At 51.5% G+C, this 23,266-nt stretch overlaps 1 protein-coding gene across 1 annotated transcript in view; it reads left to right on the forward strand.

Moving 5' to 3' along the window:
* Nucleotides 1-15,983, forward strand: part of WWC3 (WWC family member 3) — a 118,111-nt gene extending 102,128 nt beyond the window's left edge. The window contains exons 16-23 of the mRNA XM_045472637.1: nucleotides 82-228; nucleotides 551-702; nucleotides 2,192-2,357; nucleotides 5,609-5,773; nucleotides 8,426-8,518; nucleotides 11,060-11,287; nucleotides 11,726-11,853; nucleotides 13,224-15,983. Of these exons, the coding sequence (XP_045328593.1) occupies nucleotides 82-228; nucleotides 551-702; nucleotides 2,192-2,357; nucleotides 5,609-5,773; nucleotides 8,426-8,518; nucleotides 11,060-11,287; nucleotides 11,726-11,853; nucleotides 13,224-13,290 (1,146 nt within the window). The 3' untranslated portion in view covers nucleotides 13,291-15,983. The remainder of the gene's footprint in view (nucleotides 1-81; nucleotides 229-550; nucleotides 703-2,191; nucleotides 2,358-5,608; nucleotides 5,774-8,425; nucleotides 8,519-11,059; nucleotides 11,288-11,725; nucleotides 11,854-13,223) is intronic.
* The last annotated feature ends 7,283 nt before the right edge of the window (nucleotides 15,984-23,266 follow it).

Raw genomic sequence — 23,266 nt, forward strand, 5'->3', positions numbered from 1 at the left:
ACCTCGATGTCTCACAAGATCCCCCTTGGCTGTCAAGGCGAAATCACTCACTGCCCGTTCTGCTTGTTAACACTGGCGCAGGGCATCGCTCAGATCAACTTGGCCGACTACGACGGGTCCGGCGAGATGCAGCTGCGCTGGTACGCGGTGCAGGTGTTCGGCAGCTGCGGGCCGCCCGGGCCGGGGGCCGCCGCCAGGGACCCCGCGCTGGCCGTCGCCGGGAAGACGGTACGTGTGCCCGCCCGTGGCGCCACCGCTTTCCTGCCGCCCGCACCCGCCGTCACGCGGGTCCACCCCTCACGAGCGTCTGTGCGCGCTTGGCGTCGGAACGTAGTGGCGCCGAGAGGCAGTGTCAGGGGACGGCGCGGAAGTAGGTTTCCGTAGCTGTGGCCATGCGTGATGGCGGGTTTAACGCGGACGAGCTGGTGACCGTGCGCCACACGTTGGTGGCTTTAAAATCGAGCCCTCGGAGCCGCTCGGGCCGGCCAGGCTAGGTCCCGGCAACACGCGGCCAGCCGCGGCTCAGGTGTGCCCTGTCCCCCCCCCACAGGACGCGGTGACGGCGCTGCTGGCCAGGACCACTGCCCAGCTGCAGGCCGTGGAGCGTGAGCTGGCCGAGGAGCGCGTGAAGCTGGAGTACACGGAGGACGAGATCCTCGAGATGGAGCGGAAGGAGGAGCTGGCCGAGGCCGTGTCCGAGAGGTAGGGCCCTTCCGCGCGCCGGGCGCACGGAGCCCGGCGCCAGGCAGCCGCCGCCCCGGCAGAGGGCCCCGGGGCAAGAGGCTCTTCTCACCCGCGCCTCCGTGGAACGTGCCGGGCGCACACTCCGTGCCGCCCGACGGCCGGGATGCTCACGGGGACTTTCGTGCAGCGCCATAGGAGGCGGTACCTTGACCCCTGTCCCCAGCTCCCCGCGCAGGCTTTTCACCCTCTCCTCGTGTTGTGGAGTGTCCCGGAAAGAGAGCGGCTGTGAATGGCTACAAGTATTCTGCTCTGCCGGCACTGGTATAAGGTCCCTTTCAGTTGTATTTAAGCAGCTTTTTCGGCTTATGATCTCCCTGCCACGCGGTTCACCGTTTCAGGTGAACGAGTCCGCGGTGACTGGGAGAGTCACAGAGTTGTGCCACCTTCGCCACAGTTGATTTCCGGGCACTTTATTCATCACATCAGAAAGAAACCCCTCTCTCGTTAGAGCAGTCGCGCTGTCCTCTTACCCTGGCCCCTGACCACCGCTCATCTCCTTGCTGTCCCCGTGGATTGGCCTGTTCTGGGCATTTCACCCCCGGGGAGTCATGCACTGTCCCTTCGCATCGCACCTCAAGCAGCCTCTTGGTGAACCCTTGACTCGGTAGAGACCACTCTGCGGTTAGAGGCATAATTCAGACGGACAGGCTCTTCGAGTGAATGGATTTCTGTCTGGTCCTTTCTGGAGGTGCTTTTGTATTGCTTTATTTGCCTGTTTCTCCGTGAAGAGCATCCTCTATTTCCAAAGCTTCCTGCTTCTTCCCGATAGCTTTCCCTGAATTGATTTTAGGAATCGATTTCAGGGAGGGAAAGTGCACGGCAGTGGGGGGAGCAGTGTATTCAGGGACCCTCGGGAAGCTGGGAGGGCCTGGGAGAGAGGGTTCAGGATTCTGGCATCTTCGGCAGCTGCCATTGGGTGATAAAGACAGACAGACCTTCTCACTTGTCCTCCTCACAGACCTCCTCACCTTCTCCTTGTCACGTCGTCCTCCCTCTAAACCAGAAAAGCCCATTCACTTCTTGAGGAAGCACCTCTCCGGCCACCGGAAGGCACGTGGGTCTTGCTGCCGTGCTCTGAGTGCAGCGGGGGACTCAGCCCCTTCATGCGCTTTTCGTCTTTCCGGTTTTGTCAGAAACGATGTATTTTATTTTTCTGACGCCACACCTCTGCCAAGGGGTTTTACCAAATTGAATGGAGGTTATGCAGAACGTTCTGTGCGTGAGCTGGGGAGGCAAGGGAAGGATCCACAAAACGAAAAACAAAAACCAGATCCTGGGGAGCTGTGAGCATCCGTTCTGCTCCATGCGAGTCAAGTTCAGTTGGGAATTCCTGAGAAAGAACAGAAGAGGGGGGCGGACAGGGAAGGCCATGTTGGGGAAGAAAAGGCGGAGGGAAGGAAGACGGCGTTGACGCACCTGTCTGGGCTTTCGCGATGTCTGCCTTTAGGAGCTGGCAGGCCGACTCGGTGGACAGCGGCTGTAGCAGCTGCGCCCAGACCAGCCCCCCGCACCCCGAGCCCTGTTGCGTCGGCGCCGACCCCATCCGTGGACACACGTTTGCCGGCCAGGCAGACCCTTACAGCCCCGAGAAGTTTCAGCCTCCACCTCGTAAGGTCAGTGGAAGAGGGTGAGGGATCTGTGCGGCCCCCCGAGGTCCTGCCGCACCGTCCCAGGCACCGCCCTGGACGACGAGCGGGAGGGCCCACATCCTCCATGGGAAACCGAGGGAGTCGGTGCGGGGGTGGGCGAGAAGACACTGGGGCCGACAGACTCATACGCGAGAGTAGGGCGGTGTGGCTTGCTCGCGACCGGGGCTGTGGGGAGGGTGTGGTGTAACGTGGGCCGTGCTGCTGGATGGGGGGGGGGGGGGGGGGGGGCACGGCCAAGGTGGTATTTCACTGGGAGCCGAGGGAGAGAGATGAGGGCCTAGATCTGGAAACAGAGTCACATGGGCCCAGCGGGTACCGTCAGCTCTCAAGTAAAATGAAAGGACGGCTACGGCGCAACCTGGTAGGTTTGTACCCCTCCGTGCTGTGGGGCGATGACCTGTTCCCATCTTCGGGGCTCAGGATGTTTTGTGAGTCCCCGGGGCCAGGACCTGACTCATGGTCTTTTTTCTCCGTCGGTGACGTGACGAACTGTGAAGTGTCCCTTTGCCCCTTCTGTTCACCCGATCTTAGCTGTGCTCGCGGCCATATCTTCAGTGCAGAAATCTTGGTCGCTTGCGGTGATGTGTGTCTGAGGAAGCCGGAGAGGTGGGGAGACACCGCATCAGTGCTCGGTCGAGACTTTGTTCCCAAACGGTTCAACTCCCCGAAGCTTTTTATCAGCGTGGCCCCCGCTCTCCCCCCACAGCACAAGTACTGAGAGAAGTGGAACCCGCCTGCCTCAGTTTCCCCAGGCACGGCCCACGCGGCCCCAACCGGGTGGCTTCGGGCTAGGCTGCCAGTAATGGCCATCGGGCAGCTTCTCAAGACCTTTGAAAGCTTCGGCTCAAACGGGGAGGGGGCCGTGGCGGGCTGGTTTGGTGGGTTGTCGTCATCCCCAGGCCCCGATTTGCATTTTGAAATACTTCACATCTACAGACGACTTGCCGGGATAGTAGAACGAACGCCCACCTGCCTCGCACCCGGGTTCCCCAGCTGCCAGTCCCTCACCGCGTTTGCACTGCCTCTCCACGTGCACGCGGGGAGGCGCGAGGCGTTGCACACGCGGCCGTGGAGGAAATAGTGCCTCGAGGGGGAGGCGGGCAGCAGGGTAACTCCGTACAGTACGAGGGTGCTCGCCGCTTGAGAGAGTCATGGGGGCTGCGAGTGTATCTCAGGGATTTGCGTTTACATCTCAGAAAGGTCGGGATTGTGAAACGGTGCGGCCTCTACGGGGAACGATACAGAACTTCCTCAGAAGCTTAACAGAGCTGCCGTATGATCCAGCGGTGCCGTTTCTGGATGTGTATCCAGACACTAGGGTCTGCGGGAGATACTGGCACGGCCAGGTTCCTAACGGCGTTATTCGTGGTAGCCTACAGGTAGAAGTCACCCCGGTGTCCACCGGCAGGTGGGTGGATAAGGCAAACGCCGCATAGCCACCCAGCGGGATGTCATTCAGCCTCAGAAAGGAAGGAAATCCTCCTTCCACGCTGCAACAGAGGCGAACCCTAAAGACGTCGCGCTAAGTGAAATAAGGCAGCCACAGGAGGGCGAACACCGAATGATTGCACGTACAGGAGGTCCCCAGAGCGGTCAGATTCCTACGGACAGGAAGCACGGAGGTGGTGGCCAGGGGCTAGGGGGCGGGAGGATGGGGAGTTGTCGTTTAATGGGGACAGTGGCAGTCTGGGAAGATGAAAAAGTTCTAGAGCCCTGTGTCGCAACAGTGTGACTCTATTTAAGACTGTTGATCTGTACGCTGAAAAATGGTTCAGGTGGTAGATTTTATGTGGTTTTTACAATAAAAAAGAATGAAAGGTCACGGAAGCCTCGCCGAGAAGGGAGTTTTTGAGCGGAGGCCTTGAGAAAGGAGTCTCCGGAGCCGTGTGCGGGGCCGGGGAACGGCATTCAGGCACAGGGAGCTGCACGTGCAGGCCCACGGGCGGGGGTGGGGGGCTGAGAAAACAGCAGTGAGGCCGGTGTGGGGCAGGGGGTCGTCAGAGCCGAGGACAGAGAAAAGTAGAAGGACCGGATCACACAGGGCCCACTCGGGACCCTCCCTTTTCTCTGAGATGATTGGGAAAGTGGTGGGTGGTTTGGGGCCCAGGGTTGACCTGATCTGACGTAAGGTTTCTCGTTGGTTTTCCTTTGTCTAAAATAATTCGGGAGGGGCACCCGGGTGGCTCAGTCGGTTAAGTTTCCGACTCCCGATTTTGGCTCGGGTCATGATCTCACGGTTTGTGAGTTCGAGCCCCATGATTCTCTCTCTCTCCGTCTCTCTGCCCCTCCCCAACTCATGCACGCTCTCTCTCTCTCCCTCTCAAAATAAATAAATAAATAATAAATGGAATAAAATAATTTCTTGACATGTAATTGACAGAAAATGAACTATTTCAAAGCGAGCGGTTCAGGGGCATTTAGTATGTCGGCAGTGCAGGCAACTACCACTCTGCCTAGTTCCAGAACGCTTCCATCACCCCAAAGTAAAACCGCGTGCCTATGAGACTCACTTGCCAGCCCCCCTCCCCGGCCCCTGGCCGCCAGCAGTCTACTTCCTGCCCGGGAACTTGCCCATTCTGGGAACTCCCCTCCGTGCATGGACAGGTGGGCTGTTTTCACCTTTGGCTGTTTGGATAACGCGGCTTTGAATGTTCGTGTACAGGTAGTTGTTTGAACACCTGTTTTCAGTTCACTTGAGCGTGTGGCTAGGAGGGAAATTGCCAGATCTAACTTCGGCCTCACCGGCGTCTCCCTGGTGACTGTGTTGAGAAGAGATGGGGGAGGGGAGGGAGATCTGGAAGAGGGGGAGACCGGTGAGAAACCCACTGTGCTGATCGGGCGCGAGATGCTGGTGACCCAAATGGAAGGTTGATGACAAGCGGTCAAAACATGCTTCCTCGTAAACCTGGAGCCAGTAGGATTTGATCTTGGACCAGATATGGTGTGTACGAAAGAGAGCAGAGTCCAGGATGACAGGAAGTTGGGTTTTTTTTGTTTTGTTTTTTGTTTTGTTTTTTTGCATGAACCATCAGAAGGTAGGGGTTCTCGGAGGAGGTGGAGAGGTGTGTATTAGGGGGAGAAATTAGCAGAAGTTGTTTTGGACGTAAGTATCAAATGGCAGTTAGAACTCCAAAGGCAGAAGGCCGGGACGGTTCATGTGAAGCTTATTGCTCGTGTTCTAGAAAAAGTCATGGTAACGATGAGCTACTGTCTAGGTTGATAAAGAAACCAACACAGAAGATGTGTTCCCAGAAGAAGTCGCGAGTCTTCCGAAGGAGAGGCCCGGCCGCAGGGCCCGTGGGTCGCCTTTTGTCCGGAGTAGCACAATTGTCCGTTCGCAGACCTTCTCCCCCGGAGCACGAAGCCAGTATGTTTGCAGAGTAAGTTGAAATTCTGTTGCCACCTGTCTGGACTGTTTTCTTCCCCCCACCCCCTGTGTCGTGTGTTATTTTCACTGTTTATGCTAAAAGACACACGTGTTCCCACGCATACCAGTGATGAGCACCACGCGTGTATGGATGGAAAATCAGTATTGTGGCTTCGTCTCCCCTCACCCATGCATATGTGACTCTGCATCTGTTCGAGATTCTAATACATTCCTCCCCAGATTTTCAGTCTGTATGCACACCAGCTCGTGGTACCCGGGAAGCAGGCCCAATCAGTTCTACATCGGCCTAAGGAATGACAGGTTGGAACAGAGAGTATCCCGAATTGGATTGAGATTGGGAAGTCGGGCCACTGAGTGGTTGGAGGTCTTAAAGTGTAGCTGTAGCGGGGTCCCGGGGAGGATGGCAACGTTGAAGACTCCGGACACTGAGGCAGGGTTCTGACCCCCCCAGCATGTAAATTCTCCCCCCGAGGGTGATGGCGGGAGATGCTGGGTGCTTCTCAACCTTGGCTGGCTGTGCGGTCAAGTCATGTTGGCAACGGTGGGGGGGTGGGGATGTTGGGCAGGTGGGAGGGCTTCACAAAATGCTAGTGCCCGGGTTCCCAAGATTCATCATTGGCCATGGTGGGGCCTGGGCATCAGGCTTGGGGAAGCCCACGTGTGATTCTGATATGGAGAGCCCCGAGGTAGGTAGAGGGGGAGAGCCAATCCGCTGTGGTCCTTGAAGATAGGACAGCGTGTTGGGGGTTGGCGAACAGTGGCGGTGTGACAGTAACAGCACGGAATAGGAAAGAGAAGGGAATTTGAAGGGTAAATAGTCATGACACAGTGGCCTGATGCAGCTGTTTGGGTTGAGGAGAACTTGGACCCTTCCCACCTCTGAATTGGGCTCGTGGAGGTAAAGCTCCTTCGGTTGCAGGGGACCGCCAAGGAGCTGGCTCCATTTGGGCAAAAGCAAAGTTCAGTCGTACGAGAGAATCAGGCTCAGGCCTGGGAGCGTGGTCCAGGGGTCCCCGAGCCCATGCTCAGGTTCAGGAACTTGCTAGGACTCCGAACTCGGCAAAGCCGTTACACGCGTGATTGTGGTTTATTACAATGAAAGCATAGAGACCAAGGTCGGCAGGGGGAGGAGGCGCATAGGGCAGCGTTCAGGAGACACCTGGTGCAAGCTCCCAGTTCTCTTCCAGTTGCCTGGATGGCTCTTGGCACTGGTCGCTGCCGGGAGAGGCCGCAGGCATGGAGTACTGCCAACCAGGGGTTTGTGGGGGGCTGGTCACGTAGGCATAGCTGATGGCCTGCATGGCTGACCTTAGTCTCCAGCCCCTCCGGAGGTCAAGCTGATGGCCTAAGGCCCCCACTATAAATCACATTGTCAGCAGAGCCTGTGTGGTTTGGCCCGAGGTCCCCAGGTAAACAGGGATGCTTAGGCAAGACATTCCAGGGCTTCACGGGTCACTTCCCGGGAGCTAGGCAAGGACCAAACCTTTCTTGGGGAAAAGTTAATCCTTTATCCTATGGGGGGTGGGGGGGCGGTGAACAGCAGGGGGTTGGGGCCACGTGGCCCAGGCTGCTCCTGTGCCATTTGCCAGACCTGCTGTGCGTCTCCCCACCGAAGCGAGGCGTCCAATCGCGGCTGCCCTGGGTCGCGCAGGGTCAGGCCCGGACACTCCCGCCCCATCAGGCCGCAGCCCTGTGGGGGCTGATGCTTAAGCAGACACCTGGAGGCACGAAACAGAAGGCTACCCTCACGTCCCTTCCTCACCTTAGGCCGAACCACTGCAGAGTGGGTTCGGGTCTGCTCAGTGAGCAGGGCAGAGAGGTAAAGGAGGAAGTCTTTGCTTCCCCAGAGAGAGGTTTCCAACTCTGGTGCCGTGTTCTGCGCCCTGCATAAAAGCGTGCATTTACAAGTGATGCTTTTAGAGGTCTCTTTGTTTTGGTATGTTTGCGACGATGGGGCGGGGAGGCACGTACACTGGTGTGCCGCAGCATTTCCCGAGTCTTCTGGGTCAGTTGGCACGGAAGGTAAGGCCGCGAAGGCAAGGACTTTGGCTTTCGCACAGATACACACGGATCCTGAAGCGCGAACCCACCATCAGATGTCTTGGCTCCCATAAAGAAGGCGTTCTTTCTTTTGCTTCTTTTCCCTGGCAGAGCGGGTGTTAGGGCTGCTGGCTCGTCCTACTACCAGGAATGAGTCTCTCGGAAAGCCGTTTTTTTCCCAGCTCTTGCCAAAGCCGGAAACAGAGCAAATGAGAACGCCTGATAAAAAGTCAAAGGCGCTGAAGTCCGTGCTGGCTTCCTGAGCGTCACACAGGACGTCACGTCACAGTTGGTATCAGTGAGACAGAAATCTTGTGGACTCTACCACCCTGGAAACTTCGCGTGGTTTCGTTGATGTGGCACATGAAGGAGGACAGGGGGTTGGTTTGCGTATTCAGTTTGTTTTCGCTTGTCTTCAGTTTGACTCGAAACTCCTGTGTAGTTTTGTCTTCACCGAACCCGCAAGTCTTGCTAAAAAGCCCCCGTAGCCGTGAGCGCGTTCGGGTACCTGTGAGGAGAAATGAGATCAGTTCAGGGTACACCGAGAGAATGAATATCAAATTTCTGCGAAAGTGTTTCTGAACGTCATTTCTTTTTGGCACAGCTTTATCGTAGTGACAGCGACAGTTCGACCCTGCCCCGGAAGTCCCCCTTTGTCCGAAACACCTTGGAAAGACGAACGCTTCGCTATAAGCAGGTATGTGCCACGGAAACTGATACGGAGTCTAGACTTACCCTGGGAGTTACTGTTACAAAAGTTAAAAGGTGGGGGCTCTTAGGTGGCTCCGTCTGTTGAGCGTCCGACTTCGGCTCAGGTCATGATCTCATGGCTCGTGAGTTCGAGCCCCGCGTCGGGCTCTGTGCTGACAGCTCAGAACCTGGAGCCTGTTTCGGATTCTGTGTCCCCCTCTCTCTCCGCCCCTCCCTCACTTGTGCACGTGCACACTCTCTCTCTCTCAAAAATAAACAATAAAAAAATTAAAACTTAAAAGGTAATATTTTAGGTCACGTTAGTTAAAAGGTAATGTATTTATTTCCTCATTTACTGCGGTATAATTTTTCAGAAGCCTATGTAATGTCAAAATATTGCCAATATTTCTCAATGTCCTAAGATAACATCATGATCTAGGATAATTCATGATCTCTCCGTTTTTAAATATAATACATTCATGAACAACCATCCTAGATGAGAAAAAACCATCCTTTTCTCTTTTTTGACAAGGGAACACACAGAGTTGAGAAAATGGGAGAGTCTCAGCCCAGAGCCTTCCACATAGGCCTGTTCTACTGCCTTCGTTCCCTTTACCCACCGAGTTCTTTCTCCACATCACGCCGGTTGACAGCGTTGTGCCGCCTTCAGTTTGTGAGCCAGTAGTTCCTTATCTTTTTCAGGCTAAGATTCTTTTAAAGAAACAGTAAGTCCCACATTCCCACGTTGCTCTACTCAGAGCAGCTGCTGACTGGGAACGAGAAGACAGGACAGAGTTCAGCTCCCTCGGTGTTTTTCAGCCGGCACGCTGGTGGCAGTTTGACTGGGTCATTGCTGTGGGGGCCGCCCTGGGCGCTGGCGGCCGTTGAGCTGCCTCCCTGGCCTCGATCCGCTAGTAGCCAGTGGCACCCGCCCTCCCCTCAAGCCGTGATGACCCAGAATGCCTCCGGACGCTGCGGAGAACCAACCGAGCTCTACCGCGAATTCAGCAGTGCTTTTAAATGAACCTGCGTGTGTTAAGTCACGTCGTGTATTTGCATTAAATGTACGTATGCGTGCATGCTGTACGTGTGCACAATAGTGTACGTGGGTGTAGAAAGCATACAGTTCCTCAGTCCACTGAACGATGCCCGCTGATGTGTGCTACAGTGAGTGCCGTTCCTAAGGGTGCTTCCCATTGAGCGGGAGGTACCGTTCTCCACTCTATACACAAAGTTCGCTTTTCATCTCAGGACTTTTCTTAAACGTGGCGGGTTTGCTTACTTGAGGCTTCTACGGGGAGGGAAGGTTTTGACAGCTTGCGTGTGTGCCTGTGCAATCTTTTAGTATGGATCATTTAAGATTGTCCAGTATATTTTTTCGACTTTTTACAGTGGCTGTATTTTCTGCTGCCCTTGTAATGTACTTAATCCGTTTTCTCTTGTATTTAGGTTTGGTCAGTCATAAACTTTATTTTTTAACGTTTATTTATTTTGAGAGAGAGAGAGAGAGAGAGCAAGAGAGTGTGAGCGGGGGCGGGAGTGGTAGAGCGAGAAGGAGAGAGAAAGAATCTTAAGCAGGTTCTGCACTGGGGCTCAAACTCCCGAACCGTGAGATCGTGACCTGAGCCGAAATCAAGAGTCGGACTAAACGTTTAACTGACTGAGCCACCCAGCCGCCCCCTGTCATAAACTTATTTTTTAAGACTTTTTTATTTTTGAGCAATCTCTCTACTGAACATGGGGCTCGAGTTCAAAATCCCTCGATCGAGACTCCCACGCCCTACCAACTGAGCCAGCCAGGTGCCCCTCGGTCATAAACTTTAATTGGATTACTTTTGATTACTTTTACATGCCATGACTTGTGCCTTTTATTTCTTTGTTTTTTGAAATATTTATTTATTAGAGAGCAAGAGAGCATGAGCAGGGGAGGGAGAGAGAGAGAGAGAAAGCGAGCTCATGTGCGACTTGGGGAGAGACGGAGAGAGAGAATCCCGAGCAGGCTCTGCACGGTCCGCAGAGCCCGATGCGGGGCTCGAACTCGGGAACCGTGAGATCATGCCCTGAGCCGAAACCAAGCGTCGGACACTTAACCGACCGAGCCACCCAGGCGCCCTGAGTTGGGCCTCTTAAGTGCAAGTCGAAATGAAATTTCGTAACCAAAGAAAATGCACGTTTTGGGGCTTGATGTATGTTGTCAGGCGGAACCTCAGAAAGATCGTACCCGCCCCCGATCCCGGCAGCTCCGTCTGAATGCCTCGGGATTGCGTCTTTCGCAAATGCGTGGGGCCTCGGGAGACGGGCCACCTGCGTCACTGACTTGATACTGGAGACTTAGCCTTGCCCACCCCTATGGTTCATTGGACATCGGCCACGCGTGGGCAAACGCCCCCCCTCCCCCCGACCTGTGCGGCAGCCGCGCCTCCCCTGCCCGCGTGCCGCGTGGCAGAGCCTGGCGGGGGGCGAGGGGGTCCGGGCTCGTCGCGGCCCCTGCCCCCCCCCCCCCCCCCCCGCCGTTGGCGCACACGCTCACAGCTGCCGCCTCCTGCAGCCCTGCAGGGCCTCCCTGGCTGAGCTCATGGCCCGCACGTCCTTGGACCTGGAGCTGGATCTCCAGGCCTCGAGAACGCGGCAGCGGCAGCTGAACGAGGAGATCTGCGCCCTGCGCGAGCTGAGGCAGCGGTTGGAGGACGCGCAGCTTCGAGGCCAGACCGACCTCCCGCACTGGGTGCTGCGCGACGAGCGGTTCCGGAGCCTGCTGAAGGAAGCCGAGAGGCAGGTAGGAAGCCGGCGCCCGCCTCGCCGGCCCCTTGGCGTCCTGGGCCCGCCCGGTCGCGCTGACAAAGCTGTACTTGAAACCATCCGGGTGCTCGTGTGAAGGAGCTGGGTCCCTTCCCCCCGTGGGCCAGGCAGCCGGTGTCCCCGGTGGCGCCGACGCACGTCTTTTGCAGCCGCCTCGGGTCGGGGGCGGGGGGGGGGGGGGCGCTGGAGGGAGGGACCCCAGGACCCTCCGGCTGGCATCGCCATTCCCCGCTCTGCGGTGGAACGTTCCGTGTCGGGTGTCTGCAAGGCATGACCCCCCGGGGACCCCAGTAGCCTCTGTGAAGATTCCCTGTTAGGGGGGTTGTGGATGGGGCAGGCCTTTCTCCCCTCCGCGACCCGGCGGCTGGGAGCGGCTTAGCAACAACGCCTTGTTCGTCCCACGCTGCTCTTCCAGACGAGACAGACCAAACTTGACTTCCATCAAGAACAGGCAGCTGAGAAGATGCTGAGGAAGGCCTCCAAGGGGGTCTGCCAGCTGCGAGGGCAGAACCACAAAGAGCCCGTCCAGGTGCAGACCTTCAGGTAGAGGCGCCACGGCCCCGCTTCCTTGCGTTCTTTGCACTGTCACACCTTCGTCGTCACCACAAGCATAAGTGTTACAAAACCCCACGGGCAGTTCCGAACAAACCCGGAATCCCCGCTGCCGTCAGCATCTTGGTGTTTTCTGCTCCTCTGTGTCTAGGAACTGGGTTCCTGCTGCTTGCAGTCATAATGTGGGTTCCCGTTTGCGTTTCGTTTTTTGTCTTTTAATGAAAATATCCTGGGTTGCCACATAACCTGTTAGCCTTTCTGGCTGTCATGTTTCATGTAAGATAGAATTTGCCCAACTACTCTATTTTACAACCTTTCCAAATATCTGCTATTGTGAACAAGACGGTGGTTTACATACATATACACACGTATCACCTGTGCCTCTTCACTTAACTTTTCATTGAAGCATAGTATACATACAGGGACGGGTGCATTTTGTATGTGTAAACTAGTCCGGTGGGTTGTCACAACGCCACACGGCAAGAATCAAACATTATCAGCACCCCCCGCTTTGAATCGCATACGTCAGTTTTCTGTTTTTGCTTTTCGTAGGAGGAGAGTTAGTTATGTCCATATTCTTTTGTGTCTGACTTTTTAAAAGATTGAGGTGAAATTCACAACGCATAAAAGTCACCGTTTTAAAACGGGCAACTCCGTGACATTCAGTACAGTCACCGTGTTGTGTGGCTGTCCCCGCTGTCCAGTTCCAGAACCTTTCCTTCACCCCAGAAGGAAACCCCGTCCCCGTTAAGCAGCCACTGCTCGTTCCCCTCCTGTCCCCTGCGGCCCCTGGCACCCCCAGGCTGCTTTTGGGTCCTCTGGCTTTGCCAGTTCTGGATGTTACATGGAAGTGGCCTCATACGGTATGTGACCTTTGTGCGTGGCCGCTTTTACTTAGGATAATGTCTTTGAAGTTCACGTATGTGTATGTAGCTCGTGTCAGTGCTTCATTCCTTTTTATGGCTGAATAATCTGTGCCTTTTAGCCTTAATGTTTTTATACGCTGCATTTTCATGTCGCCATCATAAAAGAACATAAAACACTATCACCGCCCTCCCTCAATCATGATTTAGAACTCCTTCATTTGTAGAGAGATTCATTTGTTAATAAAGCAGATATTTACAGAGCACCTGCCATAGGCCAGACACCGTTCCAGGCACCGGGAACAAACCCTTGTCCTCATGGGGCTTCATAACTTCCATCAGCATTTAGAGAATCTGTATACAAACAGATGTGTTGTTAGGAATTTAAATTCGTTTTTTTTTGTATGCGTAAGAAAGGCCATCATTGATACGAAAGCCTCCCATCAGCTTTCGTCGCACGTATATCTGCTTCTAACCTGTCATTCTTTCCAATCCCAGGGAGAAGATAGCATTTTTCACAAGACCAAGGATTAACATACCTCCTCTGCCTGCCGACGATGTTTGATACAGTGCTTTGTACACATGAAGTATTTATCTGCCTGTTTTATTTTCATGAAGTTCTTAGACTAGCTACATTTGTCTTTAAAATATTTGTGCAAAGCTATTAATATACACCTTTTGTAAAAAAAAAAAAAAAACCCCACATCTATATCTATACATATATATTTTATAATAGTGACGGCAACAGGGCTTGGCTTTCCCTCGTTGTGAAATTGACATCTCTGAAGACAGGTTATTTTATAAAAGATCAACTATCATGTTAAGAGTGTACAGTTTTTACGCTGTTTTATTTGACTTAAAGGCTGGAAGACAGAAACAAAGTGAGTTCAGGCAAATTCACTGTATTGTAATTTATTTATAGTACTTTTTTTTTCCTTGAAGGAAAATACTGACGTTCAGATGTATTTTAAGACTAAAATTGTGTGCTTCAGTATTTGTCATGCAGTAGAACGGAACTTTGGGGCCGGTTTTGTTTCTGACACCCAAAACGCAAACACTCTGTGCTCAATCCATCGCTTGTAGCCGTCTCTCGCGTGTCTTCGTGCCCGGCGTGCACGCTGCGGTGGCCCAGGGCCGGGTCACACGCCGTGCGGGCACCGCAGAGCTGTCTCCCGTGCGCAGTGCGCGCCACGAGCCTCCCGTCCTGCCGTCTCTCCGCGCATCCCCGTGCGTCCCCCCCCCCCCCGCCCCCCCCCGTGAGTCTGACGCGGGCCCCGAGCCCCGGCATCCTGGCCTCTAGCCTGCCTGTCCGTGGTGGCTGCCCGTGGTGGCTGTCCGCAGGCAGCCCCGCCTTCTGGGTCCGCTCCCCCTGACCTTGGCCTCCGAGGCGGTTGTGGAGCTCCTGCGCTACCACCGTGCCGCGAAGGGAAGTGACGGGAACCGGGAACGCGCGTGCTCGCAGACTCCGTGAATCCACGGATGGACGCGGCGGTTATGACGTAGAAGTGACGGCCTCGGAAGGCGCTTTTTTTGTGGAAGGAAGTGTGTGTGGGTAACGACGATTACCCAGTGGGTCTCTTACAGGAGAGTATTTGATTTAAATCAAAACCCGCCCCCCTCCCAGTCCTGGACTCTACCCAATATTTCTTAAGAAATCTTAGAAGTAGTTCACGAGGCAAAAAAAAAAAAAATTTATGTAATAAAAATATACCAATATTCTTTTAAAATGCCAAATGATATAAATATTTCGCCTAATACATATTTATTATCTATGAAATGCACTCTCCTTTACGAGGCCTCAGAGAAGTAAACGAGGTGGGTCACATGGAACGTAAAAAGAAAACAGAACTCTCTTCCTAGGTCTTTCTGCCTCTCCCTGGGAAATGCCCCGCCCCCTCTAATCAGTGTCTCGCCCTTCTCATTAGTCTGTAACCGCCCCCTCGTGTAACCTGCCTGCCTTTTTACATTTGTTAAAAATGAATTTTGTAAAAGCATTTCGTTGACACAGACCCGTCACAGACAGTGGCGTTTGTCAGTGGTGCTGGGACTGAAGATCGTGCGTTCGCAGCGCCCAGCTCTTGCTCTGTATTTCCGCCTCGAGTCTCGCTTTTTTTTTTTTTTTTTTTTTTTTTTTTTTTGCTAATTTCTCTGTGTACATAACCCACCACAGAGGCAGAGACGCGCAGACCATCAGTCCTTGCCAGAACCGCCCGGCCGCAGATGGCGCGGCTGAGCAGGTGACACCGGGGGCCGGCCCCCAGCTGTGGAGACTCTCAGCTCCAGCGGAGAACCGCCTGCCTCCGGACTTGGGTGTGTGGAGGGCACGTCACGCCCGTCTCGGGCACACCGCTCCCTGGCCGTGCAAATGTGTCCTGGAGGCACTGCCTGGCCGCTGCTCCTCAGCGGCTGCCACACGCAGCTCTCTCCGCGGGAGGGGGGCCTCGGGGGGCTTTTCCGGCACCCTCCATCAAGTAGCAACGTGGGGAAAACCCCCTGTGCCAATGCAGAAGGCCCTCACCCCAGGGCTTTCACACAACTCTCACTGCCCGGCATATGCAGGTTTCTGTTGGGAGTGCGCCCGCACCCCAGGGTTGGTCATTTGTTTTTTCAATCCCTATTCCGGTGCCAGTCCAAGGGGTGCTTGCGTCTGTCACCTCTCCAGTTACTTCTCCCGCGTCCCTGCGAGAGTCCGCCTTTGCACCTGAACGGTACCAGAGTGCGCCAGGAAGGAAAAGCCAGCCAGATGAAGGAGGTGGAGGGTGAGGGGCCGGAAAGGGCACAGGGACGGCGACAGAGACCAGCCCAGCTGGCAGGTGGACAGGAAGCACCATCACTGGCTTGTCTCTCGTGACCTGGGTTTCCAGCTTCTTTCTAGTTAAGACTGCCACCCCCTAGAAAACCCCCACGCGCCAGAAAACTGAAGGCCTGTTGTCGTAAGGGGTGTTCTCATCTTCTGTTTGAACTTGACCATGACCGTGCCGTGGGATGAGAAAGCTGCCGTGTTTTATCAGCAGGTCTGGTCCAGAGACGATCCGAAGTCTGCCACCAGGGCTCTTTAGAAACAGCACGACGAGTAAAAGGGAATTTGGTCTTCGTGTCACCTGATCACAGAATTGTCACTGCTGAAATAACCTTCTGTCGTGGGAATAAGTTATAATCAGTACTCATCTCTGTTTTTGTCACTGTTCCCTACTTGCATTGTTTGTATTGTTGGAAAGTATTCCTCCTATAAAATTAAACTAACCTGCCTTAAGAACAGAATGGAGATGTGTGATTTTTTTTTAAAGAAAAACGTAATCACGTGGGCTTAAGTATATAAAAATGTACATTTTTTAAACATAAAAACAGGTATAAGAGTAGAACAGTAACACGAACACACGTGCGGCCATCCTCCGTACACCTTCTCTGTTTAAAGAAAAATGTAATCACATGGGCTTAAGTATGTGCACCTTCTCTGTTCAGCTACGTATTGCTGACTTCTAATGCCATTCGATAGCCAGGGTTCACCTTTCCAGTGGTCTCGTGGGTCATTCGCTTTTTACGTTGTTTTTTAAATAGGCTTCCCGCCCAGCACGGAGCCCAACTTGAGGCTTGAACTCACGATCCTGAGATCAAGACTTGAGCTGAGAGGGATAGTCAGACACTTAACCGACTGAGCCACCCGGGCCCCCGTCATTCTTTTTTTTTTTTTTTAACTGAACGCAATCCAAATATACATTTAATGGGATTTCTTCACGCCGATGGGTTTTTTTGGTAACCGTTTTCTTGAGATAGAATTCACGTACCATATAGTTCACTGTTTAAAGCATGCAACTCACCGGTATGTAGGATATTCACAATTGTGCAGGTATCACTACAATCAATTGTAGAACTTTTTCATCACCCATTAACACTCCCCCCCCCCCCCCCCAGTTCTCCCAACCCTTGGCAACCACTGACCTGTTTTCTGGCTCTACGGATTTGTCCACTCTGGACATTTCCTATAAACAGAATCCTACAGTGCGTGGCTTTCGTGTCTGGCTTCCTTCACTCAGCATTGGGTTTTCCAGGTTCATCCACGTTGTAGCAGGCGTCAGGACTTCATTCCTTTTTATTGCTGAAGAATAATCCACTGTGCGGATAGACCACGTGTTGTTTATGCGCTCACCAGTCGACGGACATTCTGGTTGCTTCCACTCTTTGGCCAGTATGAATAATTCCGCTTCCATCCTTCATGTTCAAGTCTTTGTGCGGACGTATGTGCTCCTTTCTCTTCGGCCTGTACTAAAGGTGGAACTGTTGGGTCGGACGGTAACCCTGTGGTTAACCTTTTGGAGAGCTGCCAGACTGTTTTCCCAAGCAGCCGCGCCATTTTACATTCCCACCAGCAGTGTGCATGGCTTCCGATTTCTCCACATCCTGGCCGACGCTTGTTACGTCATTTTGACCATGGCCGTCCTAGTAGGTGTGAAGTCGTATCTCCTTGTAGTTGCGTCTGTCTTCACAGGATCTATCCCTCCACCCCACACCCCCCCCCCCCACATACACACCCTGATAATTTGTTGAAGAAACAAGATTGCATGTTCTCTGAGCCTCCTGTGTTCTGGCCTTTGCAGTGTCCCCTGGAGGTGCCTGGGTGGCTCTGTCGGTTGAGCGTCCGACTCTCAGTTTTGGCTCAGGTCACGATCTCACGGTTCATGAGTTTGAGCCCCACATCGGGCTCTGCGCTGACGGCACAGAGCCGGCTTGGATTCTGTCTTCCTCTCTCTCTGCCCTTCCCTCACTCACACTCACACTCTCAAAAAACTTAAAAAAATTTTTTGAAGTGTTCCTCTGAACTTCATTTTCCATTAATAAATACTGTGGGGGGAAAAGCTGTTGTTGAATCTACAAGTTTGGTCAGATTCCCTTTTGATCAGATGCTTTCCCTTTTTGGGGGGGCGGGCGGGGGCGGAGAATGAGTGGCAGGAATTTCTATTTTCATCCACCTGGTGGCTTGCAGTGTCTTTTTTGTAACGTTGGAAACTGTTGCCAATCGACACCTAGATCCATTAACTCACTAAGGTTGCAAAGTGAGGATATTCGAACGCTATCGATTGTTTTTAACTTACTTTGAAATACCTTTAGGGGCGCCTGGGTGGCGCAGTCGGTTAAGCGTCCGACTTCAGCCAGGTCACGATCTCGCGGTCCGTGAGTTCGAGCCCCGCGTCAGGCTCTGGGCTGATGGCTCAGAGCCTGGAGCCTGTTTCCAATTCTGTGTCTCCCTCTCTCTCTGCCCCTCCCCCGTTCATGCTCTGTCTCTCTCTGTCTCAAAAATAAATAAACGTTGAAAAAAAAAAATTTAAAAAAAAATAAAAAAAAAAATAAAAAAAAAGAAATACCTTTATAAAGAGAGAACGTGGTGGTACAGTTTGTATGGGTAAAGCAAGATAGGTGCTTAGTTTTTTTTCTCGACCAGTTCTGAAAAGAGTGAATTGCTTTCCTAGCGTTATACAGTGGTCACCGATTTGTTCTTGGTTTTTGAAAAAAAAAAAAAAAGCCCACGCGGTTTTCTTCGTATCGTTATTATCAACACACAGTTTAAACATGGTTGGCGTGCTTTAATCCATTCGAGTTGTTACCCTTATCGATGCTTAAATTCCCCTGTCTTTGGCGGGGGGACCTTGCCTGGTTGGCTCCTGGGTCCTTTTTGGTTTTGGGGAACAGCCTTAGCTGGCTCCCTTGCTATCCCGCGTGACCCGGAAATGGTCATTTCTCCATGGAGGGTTGGGTCTCTTGGTGCCAGAGGCACTTACCGATACTGGGCTGGTCATTGTTTTTAGGCCTGTTAAATAGGCAATATTTTCTTTCTTTCTTTCTTTTTTTTTTTTTTTCAGGATAAAGGGATGAGAAAATATCACGTAATTACTCCTTCTCTTTGTCCTGTATCGTACACACACCACAGTTTCAGAATAACGGAACCAACACGACCACCAATAATATAAGTAACTAGAAACTGGCATTTTCCCCCCAGTTATTTTAAGGTGTACCTCACTAGGAATATGTATTCAAATTGACCGTGTTTTAAAATAACTTGGAATCTTTCCATCCTACGTGACTGTCAGCTGGGCACATGTGTTTCGCTTTATTTTGGGCTTTGCATTTTTATTTTATTTTATTATTTTTATTTCTTAAAAAAAATTTCTTTTTGCGTTTATTTATGTTTGAGAGAGAGAGAGAGAGACAGAGCACGAGCAGGGGGAGGGGCAGAGAGAGAAGGAGACAAGGAATCCGAAGCAGGCTCCCGGCTGTGAGCTGTCAGCACAGAGCCCGACGCGGGGCTCGAACCCACAAGCCATGAGATCATGACCTGAGCCGAAGTCGGACGCTCAACCGACGGAGCCACCCAGGCGCTCCTCAATTTTATTTTCTAGTTATGTAAAATATTGACATGGTTCCAAAGACAAACAAGGTGTATTCAAAGGAGTTGTTTTTACTCTTGCCTCTACCCTATTTTTTTCCCCTGTCCTTAGGGGTCACCATTTAGGAAATACTGCCTTTTCCTGCATTGTTCAGTTTTTAATATAAGCAGATACATAGGCATATGGAAGTGCATACACGGGCATATACGCAGGCTGCACACATATATACGTGTGAATATATGCATATACACAAATACGTCCACATCTGTGTTTGTGTTCACTCCCCTCTCCGATAAACGGTAGCACACCAAACACACTTTTCTCCGCCTGGCATTTCACACTTACAGATGTACCTCAGAGGTCACCAACGTCTGTATTGGCTGCTGTAACAATTTACAACAAACTTCGTGGCTTAAAACAACAGAAATCGGGGCGCCTGGGTGGCTCAGTCGGTTAAGCCTCCAACTTTGACTCAGGTCATGATCTCAGTGTTCATGAGTTCGAGCCCCGCGTCGGGCTCTGTGCTGACAGCTCAGAGCCTGGAGCCTGCTTCGCATTCTGTGTGTGTGTCTCTCTCTCTCTCTGCCCCTCCCCCCCCCAATAAAATAAAACATAAAAAAACCCAGAAATCTATTCTCTCATAGTTCTAGAGTCCAGAAGTCTGCGATCAAGGAGTCGGCAGGGCTGGGCACCCTCTGAAGGCTCTGGGGGAGGATCCTCTCTGCCTCTTCCAGCATCTGGGAGGGGTCTGGGAGCATCTGGGGTCTGCCTGCAACCCTGGCGTTCCTGGGTTCCTGGTGGTAGAGCCACGCCCCCAGTCAACCCCCCCCCCCCATCCTCATAACCCTCTTTGTTTCTCTTCTGTCTCTTCTCAGAACACATGTCCTTGCATTTAGGACCCACCGGCTAATCCTAGATGATCTCAACTCAAGATCTTTAATTACCTTTGCAAAGACTCATTTTTCCAAACGGGGTCGTGTTGACAGGTTAAAGAGGGCCACCATTGGATGCACTACCATCTGCCCCCCCCCCCCGGCTCCCCCAAATTCACGTCCATCCCGCATGCGAGTTACGTTCACCAGATGCCCAGCCCCCCGGCACGTGTCCCGGTTTATGCAACAGCCCCCCCCGGGGTTTCTAGTCTGCTGCTGTTAAAACCCCGCAACGAAAAAGCCTTCTGCAGACATCTTTTCGTATTTTTGCCAGGGTTTCGGTGGGATCGGTCCGAAGCGGGAGCTGCGGCTCACAGGGTCAATGCGTCTGGGATTTTGCGGGGTGCCACCTCATTTCTCTGCTGGGGGCTGTGCCATTTCGTGTTCTCACCGGCCCTGTATGCGACAGTTTCCCCACACCGTCACCAATAGCATGGTGTCACCTTGCGAGCGGTTGCCACTTGCAGAGATGAGAAGTAATACCTCAGCAGAGTCTAAGTGTGTTGGAGACTGCCTTCATTATAGAAGCTTTTTGATCTGTTTTATTGTGTTAGGGCTGACTCTCTTTCTTTTTCTTTCTTTTCTTCCTCTTTTCCTTCCTCCCTCCCTCTCTCCCTCTCTCTCTTTCTCAGCATTTTCTCAGCGATCCTTGCTTAGTTGTGCTTCCAAATGGATTTTATAATCAACTTGTCTAGCCCCCGGAGTGGAGGAAAATGATGGAATCATTATCCAGGATCGCATTAAACTTACAGATGAGGGAAAGCTGACATCTTTATGGTGTTGAATCGTCTTATCCAACAATGTGTTATGTATTTCCATTTGTTCAAAACTAATATTGTGTCTTTCAGGAAGGCTTTACAGTTTTACTCGTTTATATTTTAGATGTTTTTTTTTTTTGATAGGTTTTGGCCTATTTTTATAGTCTGTCTTAACATGGATAAAGACAGAAAATAGGGGTAAGATAAATACTCTACATACAAGGCTATAGACCTTTTTCTCAGACCTCACTGGAAAAGCTAGCGTTTCCCCATTAAATAAAATGTTGGCTTCAGGAGATGAATTTCACACACGCACGCTTTGATGTTAAGGATGAGCCCATCGATTTCTATTTTCTTGAGTATTTTCGACATGAATAGTATTGGGTTTTTCTAATTCCTTTTCTCCATCTATTGAAATGATCGTATCATTTTCCTAAGCTCTAAGAATGATTGATTATATTCCTGGGTTTCCTATTAGAGACGTTTTGTAAAATAAATTCCATTTGGCCATGATATATAAGCATTAATGTGCTTTGGAGTTGGTTTGTTAGCATTATATTTATGATTTTTGCATTGCTACACTAATTTTTTTTTTTTTAGTGCAGTCTTGGCCGTGTTGAGGGTCAATACTGTAGTTTCTAAAGAAAATGTGGAAGTTTTTCTTCTTTTTCTTGGCTCCGAGATGGTAAGTTTGAAAGAATTCTGCTGGGGAACCGTTTGGGTGCATTCTGTTTCTTTTTCTTTTTCTTTTTTTTAAATCACAGGGGAGCTCTTTTTTTTTTTTTTAATTTTTTTTTCAACGTTTATTTATTTTTTTTGGGACAGAGAGAGACAGAGCATGAACGGGGGAGGGGCAGAGAGAGAGGGAGACACAGAATCGGAAACAGGCTCCAGGCTCCGAGCCATCAGCCCAGAGCCCGACGCGGGGCTCGAACTCACGGACCGCGAGATCGTGACCTGGCTGAAGTCAGACGCTTAACCGACTGCGCCACCCAGGCGCCCCACAGGGGAGCTCTTTAAATCACTTCTCTACTTCCTCTATGGCAGTTGAGCTCTTTAGACCTGTCTCTTGAGGTCAGTTTTGGTTAAGTTGTATTTTTCTTAGAAATGATCCATTTCACATGTTTTCCCTTTTATTTGTCAAGAGCACAATGTCTAGCGGTTCCTTCCTTTCAACTGTTTTTTCCCCCTGGCATTTCCGACTCTCTGCGTGTGTGTTTTCTCCCTTGTTTTTCCCCTTGATTAGGTCAGTTACTGAATTATTTGGGGGCTTCTTTTTTTTTTTTTTTAAAGAGGACCAGCTTGGGGCGCCTGGCTGGCTCGGTTGGTGGAGCTTGTGACTTGATCTCACGGTCGTGAGTCTGAGCCCCACGTTGGGCGTAGAGCTGACTTCAAAAAAAAAAAAACGTACCAACTTTTGATTTTACTTATTCTATTGTTTTTCTGTCTTACAACTCATGAAATATTGCTTTCGTTTTTATGGATCCTTTGTATTCTTGTATCTTCCTTAGTTGCCTCGTTTGGGTAGTTGTTTGAGTTGGGTGTGTTTATTTGAAATTGTATAGAGCTAACCCAGTTTAGTGCTCTATGTTTTCTCTTGTCAACTCATCTGTTGAGTTTTCATTATCATTATAACTAAGAAATTCTAGAATTTCACTTTGTATGTCTGCTTTGACCCCAAAGCATTATTAACATGTCTTTAAAACGTCTTTCTGGAGGGGTGCCTGGGTGGCTCTGTCAGTTAAGCATCTGACTCTTGATTTCAGCTCAGGTCATGGTCTCCTGGTTCATGAGTTCGAGCCCCGCATCGAGCTGTGTGCTGACAGCACGGAGCCTACTTGGGATTCTCTCTCACCCTCTCTCTCTGCCCCTTCCTCACTTGCTCTCTCTCTCTCTCTCAAAATAAATAAATAAAACCTAAATGCAATTAAAAAAAAAAACCACCTCTGGCCTGTTCTATTAAAAAAAATCCAGATACGAGGGTCTTAACAGATTTTTATTGATTTCTACTTTCGTGGCAAAGTAGAGAAATCTTGTTTGTGTTATTTTTATTTTTCGGAATGTATTCAGGTTTTCTTTGTGGCCTGTGATAGTCATTTTTTATGAATGTTCCATGACAAGCAGCACATTCTGTATAGTTAGGGTTTAGAAATTGGCTGATTGATTTATACTTGCATACATTTCATATTCATTTCCTAGGACTCCCATAATACATTACCACAAACCAGGTGGCTTCAAACAACAGAAATCTTGTTAGCTCACAGATCTAGAGGCCCAAAGTCTGAGAGCCAAGTGCGGCAGGGCCCTGTTCCTTCTGGAGGCTCTCGGGGAGGAGCCCTCCTCCCTCTTTTGGCTTTTGGTAGCTCCAGGTGGCCCTGGGCTTGTGGCTGCGTCCCTCCAAGCTCTGCGCTGTCTTCACGTGTCAACAGATTCCCTCTCCTTTCTCTTAAAAGGACACCAGTCATTGGATT

This window comes from Leopardus geoffroyi, chromosome X (assembly GCF_018350155.1).
Source record: "Leopardus geoffroyi isolate Oge1 chromosome X, O.geoffroyi_Oge1_pat1.0, whole genome shotgun sequence".
NCBI classification, from domain to species: domain Eukaryota; kingdom Metazoa; phylum Chordata; class Mammalia; order Carnivora; family Felidae; genus Leopardus; species Leopardus geoffroyi.